The sequence below is a fragment of the Rhinichthys klamathensis genome, unplaced genomic scaffold (genome assembly GCF_029890125.1).
Source record: "Rhinichthys klamathensis goyatoka isolate OS25496 unplaced genomic scaffold, OSU_Roscu_1.1 h1tg000168l_1, whole genome shotgun sequence".
Classification (NCBI taxonomy): Eukaryota; Metazoa; Chordata; class Actinopteri; order Cypriniformes; family Leuciscidae; genus Rhinichthys; species Rhinichthys klamathensis.
In genome coordinates, this window is record NW_026606699.1 from 286,005 (window position 1) to 306,861 (window position 20,857).

At 38.8% G+C, this 20,857-nt stretch overlaps 2 protein-coding genes across 9 annotated transcripts in view; one reads left to right on the forward strand and one right to left on the reverse strand.

Moving 5' to 3' along the window:
* The first annotated feature begins 744 nt into the window (after positions 1-744).
* srsf10a (serine and arginine rich splicing factor 10a) lies at positions 745-10,573 on the forward strand. Of its 2 annotated transcripts, none has more exons than XM_056259411.1 (6): positions 745-898; positions 3,624-3,728; positions 5,823-5,926; positions 6,080-6,248; positions 7,177-7,227; positions 10,150-10,573. In XM_056259411.1, the coding sequence occupies exons 1-6, from the start codon at positions 834-836 to the stop codon at positions 10,385-10,387; spliced, it is 732 nt and encodes a 243-aa protein (XP_056115386.1). In that variant the 5' UTR covers positions 745-833; the 3' UTR covers positions 10,388-10,573. The 2 variants fall into 2 exon arrangements, with proteins under 2 accessions (XP_056115386.1, XP_056115388.1); XM_056259413.1 differs by lacking the exon at positions 3,624-3,728 and adding an exon at positions 4,149-4,415 and having other exon boundaries at positions 765-898; positions 5,800-5,926.
* A 1,724-nt stretch (positions 10,574-12,297) lies between these two features.
* ubr5 (ubiquitin protein ligase E3 component n-recognin 5) overlaps positions 12,298-20,857 on the reverse strand; it is a 66,197-nt gene continuing 57,637 nt past the window's right edge. For all 7 annotated transcript variants that reach the window (XM_056259420.1, XM_056259417.1, XM_056259415.1 and 4 more), the window contains 5 exons: positions 20,696-20,851; positions 20,500-20,613; positions 16,753-16,897; positions 13,090-13,175; positions 12,298-13,001 (listed from right to left, as the gene is read on the reverse strand). In XM_056259420.1, coding sequence (XP_056115395.1) covers positions 12,789-13,001; positions 13,090-13,175; positions 16,753-16,897; positions 20,500-20,613; positions 20,696-20,851 — 714 coding nt within the window. In that variant the 3' untranslated portion in view covers positions 12,298-12,788. The remainder of the gene's footprint in view (positions 13,002-13,089; positions 13,176-16,752; positions 16,898-20,499; positions 20,614-20,695; positions 20,852-20,857) is intronic.

A 20,857-nucleotide genomic window follows, 5' to 3' on the forward strand; every position in this document is an offset into this window, starting at 1 on the left:
TTAATTAATTTTTATATTTTATTTATTTTATTTTTTACAAATATTAGCCTAGAGAATACATCATATAACAAACAGTTACAAAATAGGGAGGTCTTAATGCTGATCTACGTGAAGATATTCAAACATTTACAAATTTTCTACATTTTAACAGTTTTTTGCTTCATTGAGTCAATATAAAGCTCCATTTATTTCTTGAATTATATAAAACAGAATTTTTTTCAGGAAAACGTACATTTTTGAACATGGAATTTTGCTATTAAAAGAATACAATTTATGATATAAACCTGACTGCGATTGTTTCTACAGTTCTCAAAAAGACCAAATAATAAATGTTTCCAGCAACACAAATTGGCCATCTATATTCTTTGTGATAAAATCACAAACATTTTGCCAAAACGGTCTGGCAGTGCCAAAATAAATGAACCACAGTTTCAGGGCAACTGTCACAAAAAGTGCAGTTAAAATCAATATCACCTTTATATTTTACAAAAGTAATGTTTCACATGGTAAATATCAATTTGAATGACACCTCTTTGACTTTGTTTGTAATTAAATATTCATTAGGTAGGCTATAAGCCAAAACATTTATCAAACAATATTTGTTGTCAAAGATTCCAATATGAGTAAATATAAATTTGAAATAATATGCAAAAGTAATTTCCTTTTTTTATTAAATGCTTGAAGAAAAGAAAATCGAGAAAAAAAACTGCTTGACGCGTCGGTGACGTCACAGTGAGCTGGGTGCGCATGCGCGTGTACGTGTGCACATCGAGCTGGTCTGCGGCCTGTGAGCCCGTTTGTCTGTGGACCTGAAGTTTGCAGTTTTTATTATTATGGCGAGATACATGCGACCTCCAAACACTTCTCTGTTCATCAGAAACATCTCCGATGACAGCAGGTTAGTGCGCATGAGTGCTAGTCACTGCAGCAGTTTGTACGCTGCGCGAGAGCTGCTCACGCCCGCCTTTGCGTCGTTAAAATCTCACTAACTATAATAAATGTGCCATGTGCATGAATATACATCATGATTAGACACTCATCTAAAGTTATATTTAAAAACGGACCTAGTAGTGAGTGGGTTTTCTCTATTTTGCCGACAGGCTGCTCCTACTAACGTTAATCAGTTAAGATGGATTAAAGGGTAACTTAAATGAAAACATAATTGATCCGTTTGTCTCATATGTTGAATGTTTTTGAAACAGGATTGGGTTTCGTTCCACTATGGCTGTTATTAGACGTATGAATATTAATGAGGACAGCTTCCACGTTTCAAAATCAAAATATGAAAGCCTGTTATAAGATGCTGTTATTTTCACTCATTGCATCTGCTGCTATGACTTGTATCTTTAACCCAGTATTAGTTAGAAATGTTTACTCGATTTCTCACCCAGCATTATTATACTATTATAATGTATCTTTAATTAGCGTTTTATCTTTAGATTTTATTTAAAGTTTGTTTTGGTAATAATTATATTATGTGCTTTTGTCATTTTATTACGTTTTTATATTACTATTTATTTATATATATTTTTTATTTTAACCTTATCTCAGGTAATGTGTTTCTAATAGTTTTAAAAACCCTTTACTACATAATGTAAAATTAAGTGTGAGATTGGAGGGAGATTCAATTGCATCATTTGCAAATTGGGGTAGTCTTTCACCATGAATTCTGCGATTATTAAGCATGAATTTTTTCACTACTAGCTATGTTTCCATCCACCTGTTATAGAAGCTTGTTTCCTGGACAGAATAAAAAAAAGGTAATTGCGTCTTTTTTCTCTCTCAAAATTGCGTGGACGATATGACCCAAAATCAAAATCTCGATTAATTGAACATTTTACCTCGATTACGATTAATAAACGTATTAAAACGTAATAAACGAATTTTTGTATTTTTTGTCGTTGTTGTTGCAATAAATAATTTAGAATAATTGAAGGAAACATACTTGAACATTGGCTTGATAAATCCCGAACCTTGAACAAAGATTAGGATAAATCACAGGACGACAGCGTTGACAAAGAGTTTCTGGGCTCGCGATGTTTCTCTGTGCGCGCGATCTTCACGTGATGTACGAGTCATGTGACTACACATGTGGTTGTATGTACAGGTGAAACTCAAAAAATTAGAATATCGTGCAAAAGTTCATTTATTTCAGTAATTCACCTTAAAAGGTGAAACTAATATATTATATAGACTCATTACATGCAAAGTGAGATATCTCAAGTCTTTATTTGTTATAATTTGGATGATTATGGCTTACATGAAAACCTTTTCACAATATTCTAATTTTGAATTTGGGGTTTTCTTAAGCTGTAACCCATAATCATCAAAATTATAACAAATAAAGGCTTGAGATATCTCACTTGGCATGTAATGAGTCTATATTATATATTAGTTTCACCTTTTAAGTTGAATTACTGAAATAAATGAACTTTTGCACGATATTCTAATTTTTCGAGTTTCACCTGTACTTAATGGGAAAGTATTTAACTGGATTAAAGAACCCAAATAACCGACATGGGAAAACGATGTCCAGTTAGAGGTCCTGAATTTCAGTTTCGATTAATTAGTTTAATTGCGAGTTATTAAGTCAGAATTGCGTGTTTATAATATCTTGCTTTATATTCTGTGGTGGAAACAAGCTTCCATAACCTATTTTTTAATGCGCATTTTGGGATATCGCATTAAAAAAACGCTGGATGGAAAACACCAAAAAAAAAAAAAAAAAAGGATGCGCTCATTTGAGACGGATCATTTTTTATCCGATAAGACATGCGCATAAACTATGTAGGAAACACATTTACCGAATAAATTCCTCGATGAAACTCACATGATGCTGCCTCAACAGAGGATGTGATTGGATAACTGGACAAGTCAAGTCAAGTCATCTTCATTTATAAAGCGCTTTTAACAATGGAGATTATTTCAAAGCAGCTTTACAGAGATAAACATACAATTTACGGTAACAGAGATTGTTTTGGCTTTATAGGGATTTTTGAATAATGTTATTTCCAGCTAAAGTTGGTTTTGATTGATTCACTTCCAGCAAAATTATCATTTGTTATTACATTAGGGGCCGCTAAGACGACGGCGTTCTCTCTAAACAGACTTTAAACGCGAACCTGTGACCTGATGGCGTTCACATGCGCATTCAAAATTGACTAACCAGTGGACCAATCGCATCACATGTTGAATGAAATGCCTGAACTAAAGTCTGTCATCAGAATGATTTGGTTTAATTCCCTCCAAGAAGTGTCTCACAGGATTGCGTTTACACACTAGCATCCGAAAACGTTTTTTGCGTTTCGCAAGTCATTTATATGATATTGGGAAAAGAATCAAGAGCCGCCACAGTTTCTTCCCCCATTGCAGCAACTTCAGATATTTTGCACCAATTTCCCAGGATATGACGATTTTGTTCTCTTGAACACATGGAATGGAAACGTTGCTTTATTCACAAATGTTTTATGCGATATTCCAATTTTGCGTTCATAACTTTGGATGGAAGCACAGCTACTGACTTGTGGCAAATATCAGCGCTTCAATGGCAGCTTATGTCACGTTATTCTCCTCAAAGCACTCAGTCAGAGAAATGAATGTCCTGTCATTTCATGGTACTTTAGGCCAGAGGATTTGCGTCGTGAGTTTGGTCGTTACGGACCTATAGTAGATGTCTACGTTCCTGTTGACTTCTATTCACGGCGACCAAGAGGATTTGCATACGTACAATATCCTTTGTAGGCAAATGTGTAAAAGAAAGCAAATATTGGTAACTTTTAAAGGGATGGTTCATCCGAAAATAAACAATCTGTCATCATTTATTCACCTTTTCTTTCCAAGCTGCACTGTTCTGAATAACGAAAGTGAATGGGAACTAGTCCAGTTCGGCTAGTCCATGTGACTTGACAATTGGGAGGTTTGGTTTGATTAAAACGAACCCTGGTGCGATTGCTCTTGAGTGTGAATCCCTGGTGTGTGTGTGTGTGTGTGTGGTCCAGTTCCCATTCACTTTTCCATTGTATGTGGAGATTGGATAGTGACAAAATTGTACTTTTTGTGTGTACTATCCCTTAAAAGCTTGACTGTGATGGCCGTGAACTTGTCAGATGTTTGTCTCCTAACTGATATTTCCTCTGTTGTTGTCTCAGAAAATGTAAAGACATACAGTTCTGGAGACCTTCCCTACACAGAATATTTAAAAGGGCCGATGTAGAGTAGATTCAAGACAAAGAAAATAAAGAGAAAGTTAAAGCTTGAAGATTCAAAGGGGACCAAAATCAAGTCAAGGCCTCGGTCTGACCAAAGAAAGAGGAAAAGACTAAAGGTTATTGGGCAAAGACATCCCCAAGTCCTTCTCGGAGGAGGTTAAAGACAAAAAAGGTCAAGCTGAAGGTCAAAGGTCAAGCATGTTAAAGGTAACCCGTTTTAATGTTGTATCCTACCATTACAGAGCACATGATTTCTGTACGTAATCAAAGGAAGTTTTCCTATCCATGATTTTGATTGGCCTACAGATGCATTTATTGCTGTTTCTTTAACTGCGGGCACTCACTCAATCATCACATTCACACACTCGTTTTTCATTTAATTGCCTGTTTATGAGATCTAATGTTTTTTCCAGCTCATCTCATCCTTCATTCTGTGGTGGAAATGACTAGTTAAAACACAGCCTCACAATTACATAACATTTTCACATCTTTTTTGCATCATTTGATTGTAAATGACACCATATTCTGGTTCTTGTCCATAACACACGTCATGTCACGTACTGTACAAGTGCCTGAAGTTGGAGAACACGCTTGGAAATTTTGTGAATTTCTTTCCTAATTTCAGAGTGATTTCATCAACACATTCCCCTTTTGCCGTTTATCACAATTAATTCAGATGATTGTTTTGCTTTATAATCTTTCATATTTTGTGGTGAATGTTAAAGGAGTAGTTCACTTTAAAAAAAACTTTTGCTAATAATTTACTCACCCCCATGTCATCCAAGATGTCCATGTCTTTCTTTCTTCAGTCGAAAAGAAATTAAGGTTTTTGATGAAAACATTCCAGGATTTTTCTCCATATAATGCACTTTGCTGGGCACCAGACGGTTCAAGGTCCAAAAGACAGTTTCAGTGCAAACTGCAAACTGTTCAAAGGGCTTTAAACGACACTAGACGATGATTAAGGGTCTTATCAAGCGAAACGATCGCTCATTTAATAAAGAAATAACAAAGTTTAAGTTTTATAAGCTCAAATGCTCGCCTTGCTCTGTTCTGTGTGACTCTCCTGTTCGAACTCGTTCATTTCGTTCGTTAAATGAATCAAATGACTCGAAAAAAGATTTGTTCATTTTGATGAACGAGTTCGAACAGGAGAGTCACACAGAACAGAGCAAGGCGAGCATTTGAGCTTATAAAACTTAAACTTTGTTATTTCTTTTTTAAATGAGCGATCGTTTCGCTTGATAAGACCCTTATTCATCGTCTGGAATCGTTTAAAGCCCTTTGAACAGTTTGCACTGAAACTGTCTTTTGGACCTTGAACCGTTTGGTGCCCAGCAAAGTGCATTATATGGAGAAAAATCCTGGAATGTTTTCATCAAAAACCTTAATTTCTTTTCGACTGAAGAAAGAAAGACATGGACATCTTGGATGACATGGGGGTGAGTAAATTATCAGCAAAAGTTTTTTTTAAAGTGAACTAATCCTTTAATATCGTATTGATGGAGAGTTCAGTGTGTATAATATAAATGTTCATCGGTGTGTAAACTCAGTGTACCTGAGATAAATAAGACTCTTATTTAAAAAAAAGCAAAGCCTTAACCGCAGCTGCATGTTCGAGGACGTTCGTGACGCAGAGGATGCGCTTCATAACCTGGACAGGAAGTGGATCTGCGGACGGCAGATCGAGATCCAGTTCGCTCAAGGAGACCGCAAGAGTATAACACTGTTTTTCTGCATGTTGAAAATGAATATATAGTTTGTTGAACTGCAAAGATTGGAATCCTCCAGTTTAAATGCATTGAAAATCATTTTATATTAGCAATTAAATGTTATTTAGTGGCGTGCTGTTGTGTTGTGGTGTTGCGCAGCTCCCGGTCAGATGAAGTCCAAAGAGAAGCGCTCTCCTCGCAGCGACTCACGATACGACGACTACGAGCGGGACGGGCGGCGCAGACGGTCCCGCAGCCGCAGTTACAGAAGCAGATCTCGCAGTCAGTCCTACGAACGCCACGCTCGCCCATCAGGGAGCCCGAGAGAGTGAGGACAAACACACACACACCGAGTCTAAAACACACAAACTTTAACATTTTTAGCTTTTTTTTTTTTAAATAACAACATATATAATATATAAGGGGTGTAACAATATATCTCGTCACAACATATTGCAATACAAATCTGCAACAATATGTATCGTGGATAGTGACAATATGTATAGTTCACCCAAAATGAAAATTACTGTGAGAAAAGAAATGCAAGTTTTCCGAGTTTTAGTGTCAGTACTACATTAAACTACTATATAATGTTGATGAGGGAATATTTGTGTAATGCCAAATGTCTGATGTTACCAGTAAAAGTGGCCTACATTATTTTAAACATATCTCGTCAGTGTCAAAATGCAAGCATATTTGTCTAAAATAATTCTGTTTTCAGCTTCATGAATATTTTTATTCTGGTGTCACTATTATCCTGTGCATTGGGTTATCAGCACCAAGTCCAAGCCTATTCATTTACACCCACAATGTAACACCAAATTTAGCATTTTAATCAACAGTACATTTTTTGTTAACCTTTTACCATGTCTTGGAGTATCGCAATTAATAATATCGAATCGTGACATCAGACTTTTTTTTTTTTTTTTTACTTTGGCCCGGTTTCACAGACAGGGCTTAGATTAAGCCTTAGTTCAATTAGGGAATTTAAGAAGCTTTTTTAAAATATAAATGCCTTAGAAAACACATTACTGGTGTCCATCTTGAGACAAAACAATGGCACTGATATATTTAGAGATATGCAAGTGCAAATTGTTTTCAGTTATAACAGCTCAAACATGCATTTTAGTCTGGGACTAACTTAAGCCTTGTCTGTGAAACTGGGCATAAATTAAATTTTTTATTAAAAAACTTCTTTTTTTTTACCAATGTGTTGTTCTACATTGATCCATTGAATGTTTTTTTTTTTTTGACAGCTCTCGGTCACACGGCAGACACCGGAGAAGCAGAAGTCGTGAGAATGACAGGTAAGTCCAGTGCATTAAAACCAAGTCAGCATCTGACGCCTTGGCTTCATGCGTTTCCCTTTGTAAAGGTTTATTATACTCAAACATGAAAATGCATTGTGCAAAAAAATAATGCATTAAAGGGTTAGTTCGCCCATTTAAGACATGAAGTTGTATGCAATCCTTACCAGCACTATAGTGTATACACACTGACCCACTCTGTTCTCACCTCCCTGGTCAGAGTTCTGGCCGCTGGAAGTTTTTCAATAAAGTACTCCCGGTTATTTTCCGGTGCCACAAAACTGTGCGTTTTTACGTGAAAAAATTATTTGCGTTTCAAAGCTTGATTAATTTACCACACAAAAAACACGCCGATCAAAATTCATACCCTTAGTTTTAATCTGCACTATTTTCTATCCATTTCTATCAATCCGCGCTGCTGTCAACGTCAACAGTGCGCACGTTCCGATCAGCTGTTCCATACTGTTTACACAATCGATTGACAACGACGTAAAACGTATTAAATTAACAATGGTGCGAACTTGTAAATTCCCAGGCTGTGACCACAAGGATGTGCCGGGATCAAAGTTCAGATTCCATCGTATTCCTGTTTCGAATATAACTATGAGACAGTTTACCGAGCATAATCTCCATCTGCTGTTAGTCGGCCTCACCAGCAGGGGGTGCAAGCGCGTGTTGTTGATTTGGCTGGTTGCTATCGGCTACTCTGCGGGAGCTAAAATATACAGAATAAAGGATTTTCGTGTGTGTAGTGCTCACTTCAGCGAAGACGATTACATCCCCAATCAAGGAGGAAAAGGAAAATTAAAGAGTTTTGCTGTACCAGTACCACGGGTAAGCTCTATTTACTAACTTTATGATCCCATGTCTAAACTGTACGGTAAACAAGCTAATGTTTAGACTTCATTATAAAACACGTGAAAAGATGTCTAATATAAAAACAGCTAAAGGGATATTGGTACAATTTGCTGAGAAAACTATTTGATTGAACACACAATTGTGATTGTGTTGCAATCAATAACATTGTCGTTGTGCTAAAATTACTTAAATCATCTGATCCGTCTGGCATTGTGCTAAAATTGGTTTCATCATCAGAAGTTTCGCAGTCAGACATGTTGTCAGCGAGTCGCGCTATCAACAGCTGATCGGAACGTGCGCACTGTTGACGTTGACAGCAGCGCGGATTGATAGAAATGGATAGAAAATAGTGCCGATCAAAACTGAGGTATGAATTTTGACCGGCGTGTTTTTTGTGTGGTAAATTAATCAAGCTTTGAAACGCAAATATTTTTTTCACGTAAAAACGCACAGTTTTGTGGCACCGGAAAATAACCGGGAGTACTTTATTGAAAAACTTCCAGCGGCCAGAACTCTGACCAGGGAGGTGAGAACAGAGTGGGTCAGTGTGTATACACTATAGTGCTGGTAAGGATTGCATACAACTTCATGTCTTAAATGGGCGAAGGGTTAGTTCACCCAAAAATGAAAATTATGTCATTAATGACTCACCCTCATGTCGTTCCAAGCCCGTAAGACCTCCGTTCATCTTCGGAACACAGTTTAAGATATTTTAGATTTAGTCCGAGAGCTTTCTGTCCCTCCATTGAAAATGTATGTCCGGTACACTGTCCTTGTCCAGAAAGGAAATAAAGACATCATCAAAGTAGTCCATGTGACATCAGTGGGTTAGTTAGAATGTTTTGAAGCATCGAAAATACATTTTGGTCCAAAAATAACACAAACTACGACTTTATTCAGCATTGTATTGTCTTCCGGTTCTGTTGTGGATCCACGTTCAGTGCCGCCGCTGACGTAAGACGCTGCTGACGTGTGTCTGGTGTGTGTGTGTGTCTGGTGCGCCCGAGCTTCGTTTACAGTCTGAGGGAGACGCACGCTGGAAACAAAACAATCTTCGCAAACATGTCTAAGGATTTCCACACAGAGGAAGACATGCATTTTTTTGCCTAGCCATATTTATTTGAACCCGAATACACGGGCGCACCAGACACACGTCAGCAGCGTCTTACGTCAGCAGCGTCACTGCGGACTCGTGAACGCGGATCAGAGACAATTTATATAGACATGCCACTTCCTCAATCCTCAATACAACTATATAGGGAAAACCCGTAACCCCAAAGATGGCGGTTGTATGCACATGTCCCGCCCCTCCCGCTGGAAAGCCAATCGTCTGCTTTAAACAGTCAAGCTGGGAAACATGTAAGCCTATCGTCTGGTTCCACTGACGCATGCGCACAGTTGAGGTTTGCTCAACTGCGCATGCGTAGTAAAACTATAACCTGTGGGGGAAAAGACCTTTTAAACCTTATTTTGGGGCAATTCATCAAACTTTTTCAGCGATTTTTATTATATTTTACTGCTGTTTCTATACAAGCAGTTTTTATGTCCCGGTGACCAGTGAAACTGCAGTTCTGACTCTCTGCCCATTCATTTAGATAGGAGCCTGGTCTTGTTAGTCCGAAATAGCTGCCCGGAGGCGTTGCCAAGATGGCGGCCGAGTGGCATGACTTGCCTAAAAGGACTTTGATGCGGATCCACAACAGAACCGGAAGACAATACAATGCTGAATAAAGTCGTAGTTTGTGTTATTTTTGGACCAAAATGTATTTTCGATGCTTCAACACATTCTAACTAACCCACTGATGTCACATGGACTACTTTGATGATGTCTTTATTTCCTTTCTGGACAAGGACAGTATACCGTACATACATTTTAAATGGAGGGACAGAAAGCTCTCGGACTAAATCTAAAATATCTTAAACTGTGTTCTGAAGATGAACGGAGGTCTTACGGGCTTGGACCGACATGAGGGTGAGTCATTGACATCATTTCAATTTTTGGGTGAACTAACCCTTTAACTTCTACTATGGAAAACAGGCCGTAAATCAGAGTTTTCTGCTCAGACACAGGTCACGTGACCACGGACGCAGACACCACCGGTCTGCCTCGCATTCTCCTTCCCAGGACTCCAAGTACAAGTCCAAGAGCCGCAGGTCTCAGTCCAGGTCGGGCCAGCCGGTGGAAGACCTGCACCCGTCCACCGGCTCCCGTGAGGACGAACCCCGGGGCCGCTCGGCGTCCCGGTCACCGTCTCGCTCGCGCTCCAGGTCCTGGGCCGGCCGCAAGTCTGGGGGCCGTTAGTGTAAATACAGTATCATGTGCAGCTTTTCATCGTGTGTATTCATGACACCGTGCTTATCAGATCCCCAAACTAATGATGCAGCTTGTTTGAAAGTTAGTGTTGTCAAAGGCAGTTTCAGATTGTTCTTTTGTAAGAAATGTGCCCATCGCTTTGATGCCAGTGTAATAAAGATGGCTTTATTTTTATAGTCAGAGACGATCAGAACACCAGCTATTTTTTGTTCAAAAGATGCATGCAGACAGTAAAAAACACACATTTTAAAGACTTTGGTGTTGCCTCTGAAAGGTCGCAGTGTTACTTTTCTTTTTTGAAGGTTTTCTTAAGGTTATTGTATTTGAAACTAAATTTGTATTTTAGTTAAGTCTTGATTGTAGCATCTGTTTATATTAAAGACTTAGTATTTTTGTCTATGCTAAATAAACAAGGATAAACAAACATCATCCGAGTGTTTTATTCTTTTACCTGCTTTTCATTGAATATATATATACACACCAACATATCAAAAAAGTCAGTAACACCTTATGTTTCAATTGTTAACTGTATAATTTAGTCCTTATTTCAACATCTACTTGCACATTTTTTAAATCAAAAGTTGTATCTTTAACAATGAACAGTTGTATTTTCAACTAAGATCGGAAAATCAATAATTACTTAAATCTATTGCTCAGTTCATGTTAATGCATTCACTAACCTTAAACGGGTCATATAATGCAATTTTTGTACAAGCTAATATGATTCTTTAGGGTCTAAATTAAAAGTTTCCACTTCAAATGGGATGTTATTGCAAAGTGATACTGATATTTTTACGGCCATTAACTACATTAGTTAACATGAACCACCAGTATTTCTATATTCATTTACTCTACATTTTTAAAAACAAGTTGTATCCGTTAACATTAATGCTCTGAACTAACATGAACAATAGTATGAGTAACATTAACAAAGCAAATTATCTAATGAGCAGTATTTTTTTTAATGTTACCACCAAGACCTTATTGTAAAGCATTACAAATATTTACATCAGACAATAAGAATTTGTTATTAGATAGTTCGGTAACCCTTTACAAAATTCCTTTTAATATTAGTTTTCTGCATTGGGTAACATGAACTATGAAAATAGTCTTATAATCTTAGTTACTCTACATTTCTAAGATCAAAAGCTATATCTCTGATAATTAAACGTTTTTATTATTTGTTAACGCTCATTAATGCAATAACTAACATGAACTAAAAATTAGCTATATATTTGTTTCAGTAATTATTGACTTTATAAATCAATAATTACTGAAACAAATATATAGCTATTTTTTAGGTCATTTTAGTTATTGCATTAATGAACGTTAACAAATGGGACCTCATTTTAGACTGGTAAACTCATTCAACTTTTCTTTAACCTTTAAATGTCATTTCCTTGATGTTTACTTTACACAATATCCTGTTTGTCTGTTCTGCTCTGCCAAATCAGGCCAGGGACTTTATCTGAGTGAAATACTGCATAATAGCGTTTAAACCCACTTTCAAGCGTGCAATAAATGTTTGAAAAAGTAATAAACAATATTGTCAAATGACCACGTTGCATGTTTAATTCAGCGAGTGTGATACAACTATCATCTCAGACATACACAGCTACTTTGCATTTTTAACTCAATTTAGTATATTGCAGGTTTTTCTTTGCAGAGTATGAGTTTTCTGCAGAAATTGAATGCAAATTACCTGATTTTATTTTTCCAACATTGACAACCGACACTACTGAAGTGATGAGAGAACAGCTTACTAGTTTATCACTGCATAATGCATTCTGTTTCACCACAGGATCCAACTGAAGTCTCTGAAGACACAGTGGGACATTTAAAACTTTTCATCTAAAGGATTGTGTTACAGAAACGTGTATGTAGAAGAACCACAACACTAGTTTGCATCCAAGTTTATTTTTGAAATTCCCTACTCCCTCTATACAAGAAAAAATGACTTTCCACAAAGGCAGCAGTGAACTCTCAGTGATAGTAATATTTATGATTAGGGCAGGGAAAAAAATAAATCAAATCACAGTGTAATCTTCCTTTTTCTTTAAATACTCCTGCTGTCATCTTTGGCTGGGGTTTGGCGGACAGTTTACCGTCAGGCCAAAGTCACGGGAAGTTACAGTTCAAGCCAATGGAGCTGCAGGCTTCAACTTTACAAAAGCCAATGCAGGAATGTTGCGTTATACTCTGATAACGGAAATAAAAAAACAAAAACAAAATAAGAACAAGCCGTCCAACGTTTGAAACGCAGACCCAAAAAAATGACTGCCGGGGATGCGACAGCACTTTTTAAATTTCATAAAATTGTATAGACAAAAAATAAATCTACAAAAATGGAACTAGAATATTACACAACAATTAAACGAGTTTCGTTTAACTACACAAAACCGAAATTCTTGGTCTTGATGGCTAGTAAAAGTTTCTGTTTGAGAATCTGTTTGGAAGAGTAAAGTGGCACGTAAAGGCGAGAGATGCAGGTGTTGGCGGTGGGCAGGTGCTGGTCGTCCGGCGGGCGGATGGTGATGGAGGGCATGGGCTGGAAACCTTCTTCACTGGCCGGCAGAGACGGGCTGGACGTCCAGAAATATACCTGCGGGAGTCACACACACGAATGCCTTAACATCTGGCACACTTTAGGTGCATTAACAACCGAGTAAAGAAATGCAGAAACGTCCTACCAGGTCCTGCCTCTCCGTCATACTCATCTTCTCAACGATGGACCAAAACCAGCGTTTGAACTGCAGCAGCTTCTCCGCATTCTCGCCTGGGGGTTTAAACAAAACACCATTGAAGTATTTACAGACAGTTGATTAATTGGATCTGATTTATTTCATGTCATATAAGCAGAACATGTTTTCATGGCAAACTACTCGGTTTATAACAGAATCATAAATATAGCTGCAAGCAGCAATTAAGGGGCCAAGCACAAAGAAGGCGCGATAAGTCATCAGACCAACTGCGACAATGAGCAGTTAAAGACATATTAAGATGATTTTAGGCAAAAATTTAATACAATCACTAATAATGTGATCTAATGTTTTTGACCAATAGGTGGCGCTGTGACCAAATTGATGTGGTGTGGATAACACATGTAAAGTTTGGTGTCAATATGCCAAAGCATTGCAGAGATTCGGCCTCAGAGTCATTTTTGCACCATGCCATTAAATTTGTTGATGCGGTATACTAAACTCTTTTTAAGGCCCCATCCACACTACTGCGTTTTAGTTTAGAAACGGATAATTAAAACGAATACGATCTCCGTCCACACCAGCGTTTTAGCTGCGTATTAGAATTGATCTCCGTCCACATTAAAAAGACTGAAAACGCGGATCACGTGACCATTCACCAACACTGGGCATGCGCGTGCCGGTGTAAACACAACTTCATTGATAAAATGATCCCACCATGCTCTGGGTTAACCCCAAACCGACGCTCCATGTACGGTCAACGCCGCCGCTGCACATGGGAATTGTCACAGATCACTCGAATAATAGCTTGACTCCGGCGCATGTAGGCAGTTATAGCGTTGTAAAATGCAGAATTTACTTGTACAACAGCTGCTAGCAAAGATATACGCCATGACTGATGACACCCAATCATAGAGCCGAGCGTGAGCCTCTACTACGTCATCGTTTCTAAAGTCCTCCGTTTTGACCCGTCTACACTAAAACGCCCTCCGGAGATTCAAAACGAAAAACGGATCGGCAGCATTTCTAAACTTCTCCATTTTAGTGTGGACGGGAGGTGCAAACGTAGCAAAAGGTCTCCGTTTTTAAATGAAAACGCAGTAGTGTGGACGGGGCCTACGATGATACAATTCGATTTTGGTGGACTCACGGTCTAGGAGGAGTTTGAAAACGTTGCTTTTTTTTTAAAAAGAAAATAGAAGTGGTGGACAGGAAGTTTGACTGACTGGCAAAATTGGTATCCATGTTTTCGGCATGACCCAAGGAATTTATTAAGACCAGGTTCACTAAAGTAAGCTGATTTAATCAAAAGTTATTAGCATTTTTGGAAATTTCATTAAAAAGTTTCAGTGCCTCGCCACCTTGAAAAGTTATGAGAACCGTCAGTGCATGGTGCCGAAGACACTCGAACCAATACGTCAATACGTTTGTTAAGTAAAGCATTTTACAACAAAATTCAAGATGGCCGACACACAAAATGGCCTACATGGGAAAATTGGGAATCGTTCGACTTGTCATGCTGCATCAAATCTAAATGACAACAGTTTTGTCCAAACTGTTCAGAAGATATAAGCAAAATGTACATTTTTCATATCTCCAGACCACTAGGTGGCACTGCGCTGAAACTGTGCAGGGAGCCTTAGGTCATGGTTGTCATAACACAAACCAAGTTTGGTCAGAATATGTTAAAGCGTTGATATAGCGCCTCATCCATTTTGGCATGCTCTTCGTCAAACTCATTCAATAAAAGTTTTAAAATCCGTAACTTTTTGTTGGCATGGCCTAAAGATGATCTAGTTAAATTTTCGTGGAAATTGGATGAACGGTCTAGGAGGAGTTTGAGAAAGTAGTGAATTTCATGACAGAAAATTACATTTCCAATCGAATCGTCTTGAGACAAGGAATAAGAGGAAACTATAATTTTGTTTCTAGCCTTAAGGTTCAAAAGTTATTAGCATAAATGTAAGTGAAACTTTGAACAGTTAGTGGTGTTAGAGGGATTGAGTTAGACTCCAAAATTGCTGTGGTTTATGTCCAGACTGTCCTTTATCTGTGTGCCAAATTTGATAACTTTCCCACAAGCGGTTCTATGCGCTGCCATAGACTCAAGAGCAGAAGAAGAAAGAAAAGGAAGCAGCAGCAGAATAATAATAAGAATGCCAACGATTACAATGGTGCTTGGCCCCTAATAAAACAACATACAAAGTTATACACAATTATATAAAAATATTTAACCAAATCTTTTTACAACAATAAAAATATAGCAATTATATAATAACCTTTAGTTTGATATTCGATGGAAAATGTTCTTTCAAAATGTCCATTAACACAATTTCTGATTCAAATCGTTGCCTAATATAATAGAAACAGGATGTTGCACTAAAATATGCTTTACAGTCAATATCTGTTTCCATCCTACGTTCCAAAACTGGAATATCTCATAAAACATTTGCAAATAAAGCATCATTTCCATCCCATGTCTTCAAAAAAGAGAAAATAAATCATCACTTCATGGTCATCGGCGCATATCAGTAATACATTTTCTTTTTTTTTTAAGTTGCTGTAACGGGAAGTCTGTGAATTTATTTCAGACAAAAAAATGCTTGCGCATCAGAGAACAGATCAAACGCAATAAACACTGTCATGTTATCTTGCATTCAGAGGCAGATGCCTGATGTTTGGAGGCACAAACAAAATGATTTGAGTTTCAGGGCTGAGAAAGAATATTATACGTCACATTACTAACATTGCTCTACATTACAGAGAAATGCTAAACCTTAATAATGAGCCTTAAAATATAAATTAAGTGCTAAAGCGCAAATAAAGCTTGCCGCAGTGCACTGGCAAAAGTAACGATTATGAATGTATCGGAAAAAAACAAAGGAGACTGTCTGAACATTTGAATAATTTAATAAACTAGTGTTTTATGAGTAAGTGTCGGCTGCAAAGTTGAAGTTGACGACACTGGCTCGTCATCTCTGGACGTGCCTATAGAGAGAAATGAACGTTAAGTTAAACATGTCGTGCAGTAAGCGCGGTACTAATTTAGCTTCCACACGAACACTTGGTTTGCCCCTAATATTAGAGTACATTTATCTAGGTTAATGTTAGGCTAACGCTAGCCACTTTACATGGCCGCTCGTTCTACTAACGTTTCAAATGACAAGCCATTGTTTGAGGTCGGCTTGCAGAGGTAGATGTTTTGTCTGATTTACAACATGACAATGTGTAGCCGCTGCGCTGACTACTACATCTTCTGAGGCAGCGGCAGAAACGGAGGAGGCTGGTTTGCACGGCTTTATTCCGTGCTGTCGTCTCCACCAGTCTCAAAATTGTATGCATCCATTGTATTGTAATTTTCTGCACTTTGCAACAACACAACCTTGTTTCTGCAGCAACTTTCAGCATGTTTCCTATAACAACATCTAACATTTTACGTGGCATGAGAAAGTGGCAAACTAAAATCAGATAAGAGCTGAAACAAACTTCCAGACATGCGATTTACATTTCAAACCACATATAAAATGTAGCTCAAAACAGATTTGCATTTCATGTGATTTTTTTCCATTCACACTTGCTAAATATGATCAGATTCCAATCGGATATGCACAAAAATCGGATTTGGCCTGACAGTCTGAGCGAGGCTTAAAGTACCTGATTCATCATTGAAAGAGGTGAAACTAATGAGCATCTGGACGTTGACTTCTCCACAGCCGTTGACCAGCAATCTGAAGTCCTCCGCCGTCAGGTCCTCCAGAGCATTCTTTGGAAGCACATCCAGAAGGCCCTTCCGCATGGCCTGCAAAACAACATCTTCACTTACATCTGCGCATGGCTTTATTTTTGGCAGAGAGTACAGATTTTTCAGTGAGTGGCGAAAGAACACGCTCCTAAAGCATGCAACGCAAAGGAATGCGTGAATTGAACAAATGTCGGATTGAATGTCGCTTTTTGGATAAAAGCGTCTGCCAAATCCATAAAAGTAAATGTGCATTTCAAAACCAGTAGTTGTGTCCCTGTGTTTTGCCCTCTTTCACTCCCTCACTCTGTCAATTTCTTAGGCCCCGTCCACACTACTGCGTTTTCATTCAAAAACGGAGATCTTTTGCTACGTTTGCACCTCCCGTCCACACTAAAACGGCAAAAACGGAGACCCAAAACGGAGAAGTTTAGAAACGCTGCCGACCCGTTTTTCGTTTTGAATCTCCGGAGGGCGTTTTAGTGTAGACGGGTCAAAACGGAGGACTTTAGAAACGATGACGTAGTAGAGGCTCACGCTCGGCTCTATGATTGGGTGTCATCAGTCATGGCGTATATCTTTGCTAGCAGCTGTTGTACAAGTAAATTAAGCTATTATATAAGTCAAGCTATTATTCGAGCGATCTGTGACAATTCCCGAATGCAGCGGCGGCGTTGACCGTACATGGAGCGCCGGTTTGGGGTTAACCCAGAGCATGGTGGGATAATTTTATCATTATACTACAGGGCCGTTGAATGCTTGAATCTGATTGGTTGAGGAACGTTCTAAGGTGTGCAATTATTTTCAGGGAAACGCACGGCTAAAGTAGTTCCAGGCAGGTCTTGACCACATTACCGTTCCATATCACTTCGCGTAGTCAACTGTCATAACGGAAAATATAATACAATTCATAACAAGAAAAAACATGCAGCCCATGCGCTTGATCTGCCATTTTCGATGTCTAACTTCACAATCAATAGAAACATGCAGTTTAATTTTAACCTATCTATAATCAATCAAATTAAACTGAATATAGGCCAAATAGGCTACATTGATAGTCCTGCTGCACGGGTTTTCGTAATTAATGCAGATAATAGGCTATAACAAATAAATAATTATTGATAGGCCTATACTTGTTAATAGGACTTTGTGTTTCATTTATTAGGCTGGTCGACTGTCAATATTAGAAGAAAAAAAAACATGAACGAACTAATTAAAACGAATTGAGGTAATTAATAAATAATAATATTGACGCACATGCCTCTCTCTCTCTCTCTCTCTCTCTCTCTCTCTCTCTCTCTCTCTCTCTCTCTCTCTCTCTCTCTCTCTCTCTCTCTCTCTCTCTCTCTCTCTCTCTCTCTCTCTCTCTCTCTCTCTCTCTCTCTCTCTCTCTCTCTCTCTCTCTCTCTCTCTCTCTCTCTCTCTCTCTCTCTCTCTCTCTCTCTCTCTCTCTCTCTCTCTCTCTCTCTCTCTCTCTCGCATTAATAACTGCGTAAAGCCGAGGCCACACTTATTGTAAGGGCGGTTATGAATGTAATTTGATACTTTGTTATGATTGATCATGCCCAAATGCGTGTTCAGCACGTTCAGTCTGTGTTCACAGTCGGTGTGTAAAATCTGCTGCAGCCGATGGAAACAGACAGAGAGTGTTTCAGCCAGTCGTTAAGTGTGTCCAGCATTTAGTCTGCTATCAGTGGCTCAATCCTCCGTTACTAACTCTAAAATGACGTTTTGGAATTAGCAACGGAGGCATGGGATTAGATGCGCAAGAAATTAGTCCTACATACAAGAGCGTTTTAATGACAAAAACTTTACAAACGTCTTGAAATACATCATTTGAACAATGTTTCGAGGTGTGGTATCTGTAGTATAAGTGGCAAATAATTTTTTGCCACTCCGCTTCGCGTCGTGACCGCATTACCACCTCGGGTGTGCATTATTTTTTTAATAATTCAACGGCCTGTCGTCAATTATTCCTTACATGAAGTTGTGTGTACAACGGCACGCGCATGCCCAGTGTTGGTGAATGGTCACGTGATCCGCGTTTTCAGTCGTTTTAATGTGGACGGAGATCAATTCTAATACGCAGCTAAAACGCTGGTGTGGACGGAGATCGTATTCGTTTTAATTATCCGTTTCTAAACTAAACGCAGTAGTATGGATGGGGCCTTAGGCTCAACCCCTCGGGACTGCTATTGGTTCGGGAAGCTGCCTATCATTGTTAACCAGACTGACGACATGGTCTCCGCTGCCAATCCTGTCTACCATCCGCGTTTAAAATAGTGACAGGATTAACGCGAGGCAGACAATCATTGCTCTCCTGTTCCCCTACTTTATGTCGGAGTTATTTAATCTGCCCTTTTTGCTATTTTTTTGTGCTCAGTATCATTCTTTCTTTGTACAGTTTTTGAGTTGTCATCTCGTTTTGTTTTTTGCCATTTTTGTTTCTCATCATTCATTATATTTGCTTTTGTGCTGACATGGAGATGGAGATGGGAGATGACAACCTTCTCCTTGCCGAAGGGGAAAACTGGACAGGTAATTCCTTAGTTGTAAAATAAACTACCTTTACTGGCATTTTTGTGTAGCGTTTTGTCCCTTGCCACCATCATTTAAGCACATAATGCTCACAATCTCAATGTTACCCTCTGCTAACCGTAGACCAAAATTAAGAAGATGCAAAACCAGTAAGTTTCAAAATAAGATCAAGAATGAGCCGTGAGATATGGACCAGATAGTCAAAGTCTGGCTCTCTGAGTCCTAAAAATCCGGTTAGGTGACTGAAAAGTTAAAGGAGAACTCCGGCGCAAAATGAACCTTTGGTCTAATTACACATTGTTACCTAGTCAACCGTTATCTGAGATTTGTTTTCATGATTATCGAATGTAAATAGTTTTATCTCTACAAACAGTTTAGCCTATAAAGCTAGTATAACGCTAGTATATTGGGCATGGTGTAATGACAAATAAAAATCGCTTGTTAATGCCACTAACAAGGCTCAAAATAGCCCCACACTAGCACGGTAGCATAATGAGGGTCCCTACCTTCAAACCGAAGCATTGAGAACTTTGTTAGTGTCCAGACAGTTTAATAAGAAGATATTTTAAACATACAGTCAACTTCGTGTATACAGGCAGAAGCCATCTTTGAAATACAGTCTTTACCAGTCGATCTACGAACGCCGATCCAAGCCTGCTGTTCGCGCTCACCTTATCACAACTCATAGCTCGTTCACATCTCACCAGCGCACTTGAATCGGCGTTCGTAGATCGACTGGTAAAGACGGTATTTCAAAGATGGCTTCTGCCTGTATACGCGAAGTTGACTGTATGTATTAAATATCTTCTTATTAAACTGTCTGGACACTGACAAAGTTCTCAATGCTTCGGTTTGAAGGTAGGGACCCTCATTATGCTACCGTGTTAGTGTGGGGCTATTTTCAGCCTTGTTAGTGGTATTAACAAGCGATTTTTATTTGTCATTACACTATGCCCAATATACTAGCGTTATACTAGCTTTATAGGCTAAACTGTTTTTAGAGATAAAACTATTTACATTCGATAATCATGAAAACAAATCTCAGATAACGGGTGACTAGGTAACAATGTGTAATTAGACCAAAGGTTCATTTTGCGCCGGAGTTCTCCTTTAAGTGCACTCACATGCAGAGGCTGTTCTGCCACCACCAGCATCCGGTGCTCTGCGTATCTCCTCACGTACTCGTACACGTTCAGAGGAGTCACAGGCATGTTGACCCCACCGGCCAGGAGCTCCACCTGCAGATCCAACAGAAAAACATTCAGACATGTGCAAACACTGAACCCTAATGCAAACACAAAGGGGAAATGTAGCCATTACCTGTCCTGCTCCTTCCTCCTTGCAGAGGTCAATAGCGAAGGCGAGGTCCATCGCCGCAAACACAGCCTCCGCCTCCTCGGTTTGAGAGTGTCGAATCAGCTGTCGCAAGCTCTCGTACATCACCGGGTCGAAGAAAGCAAAGTCGTGCCAGTTCACCTGCAG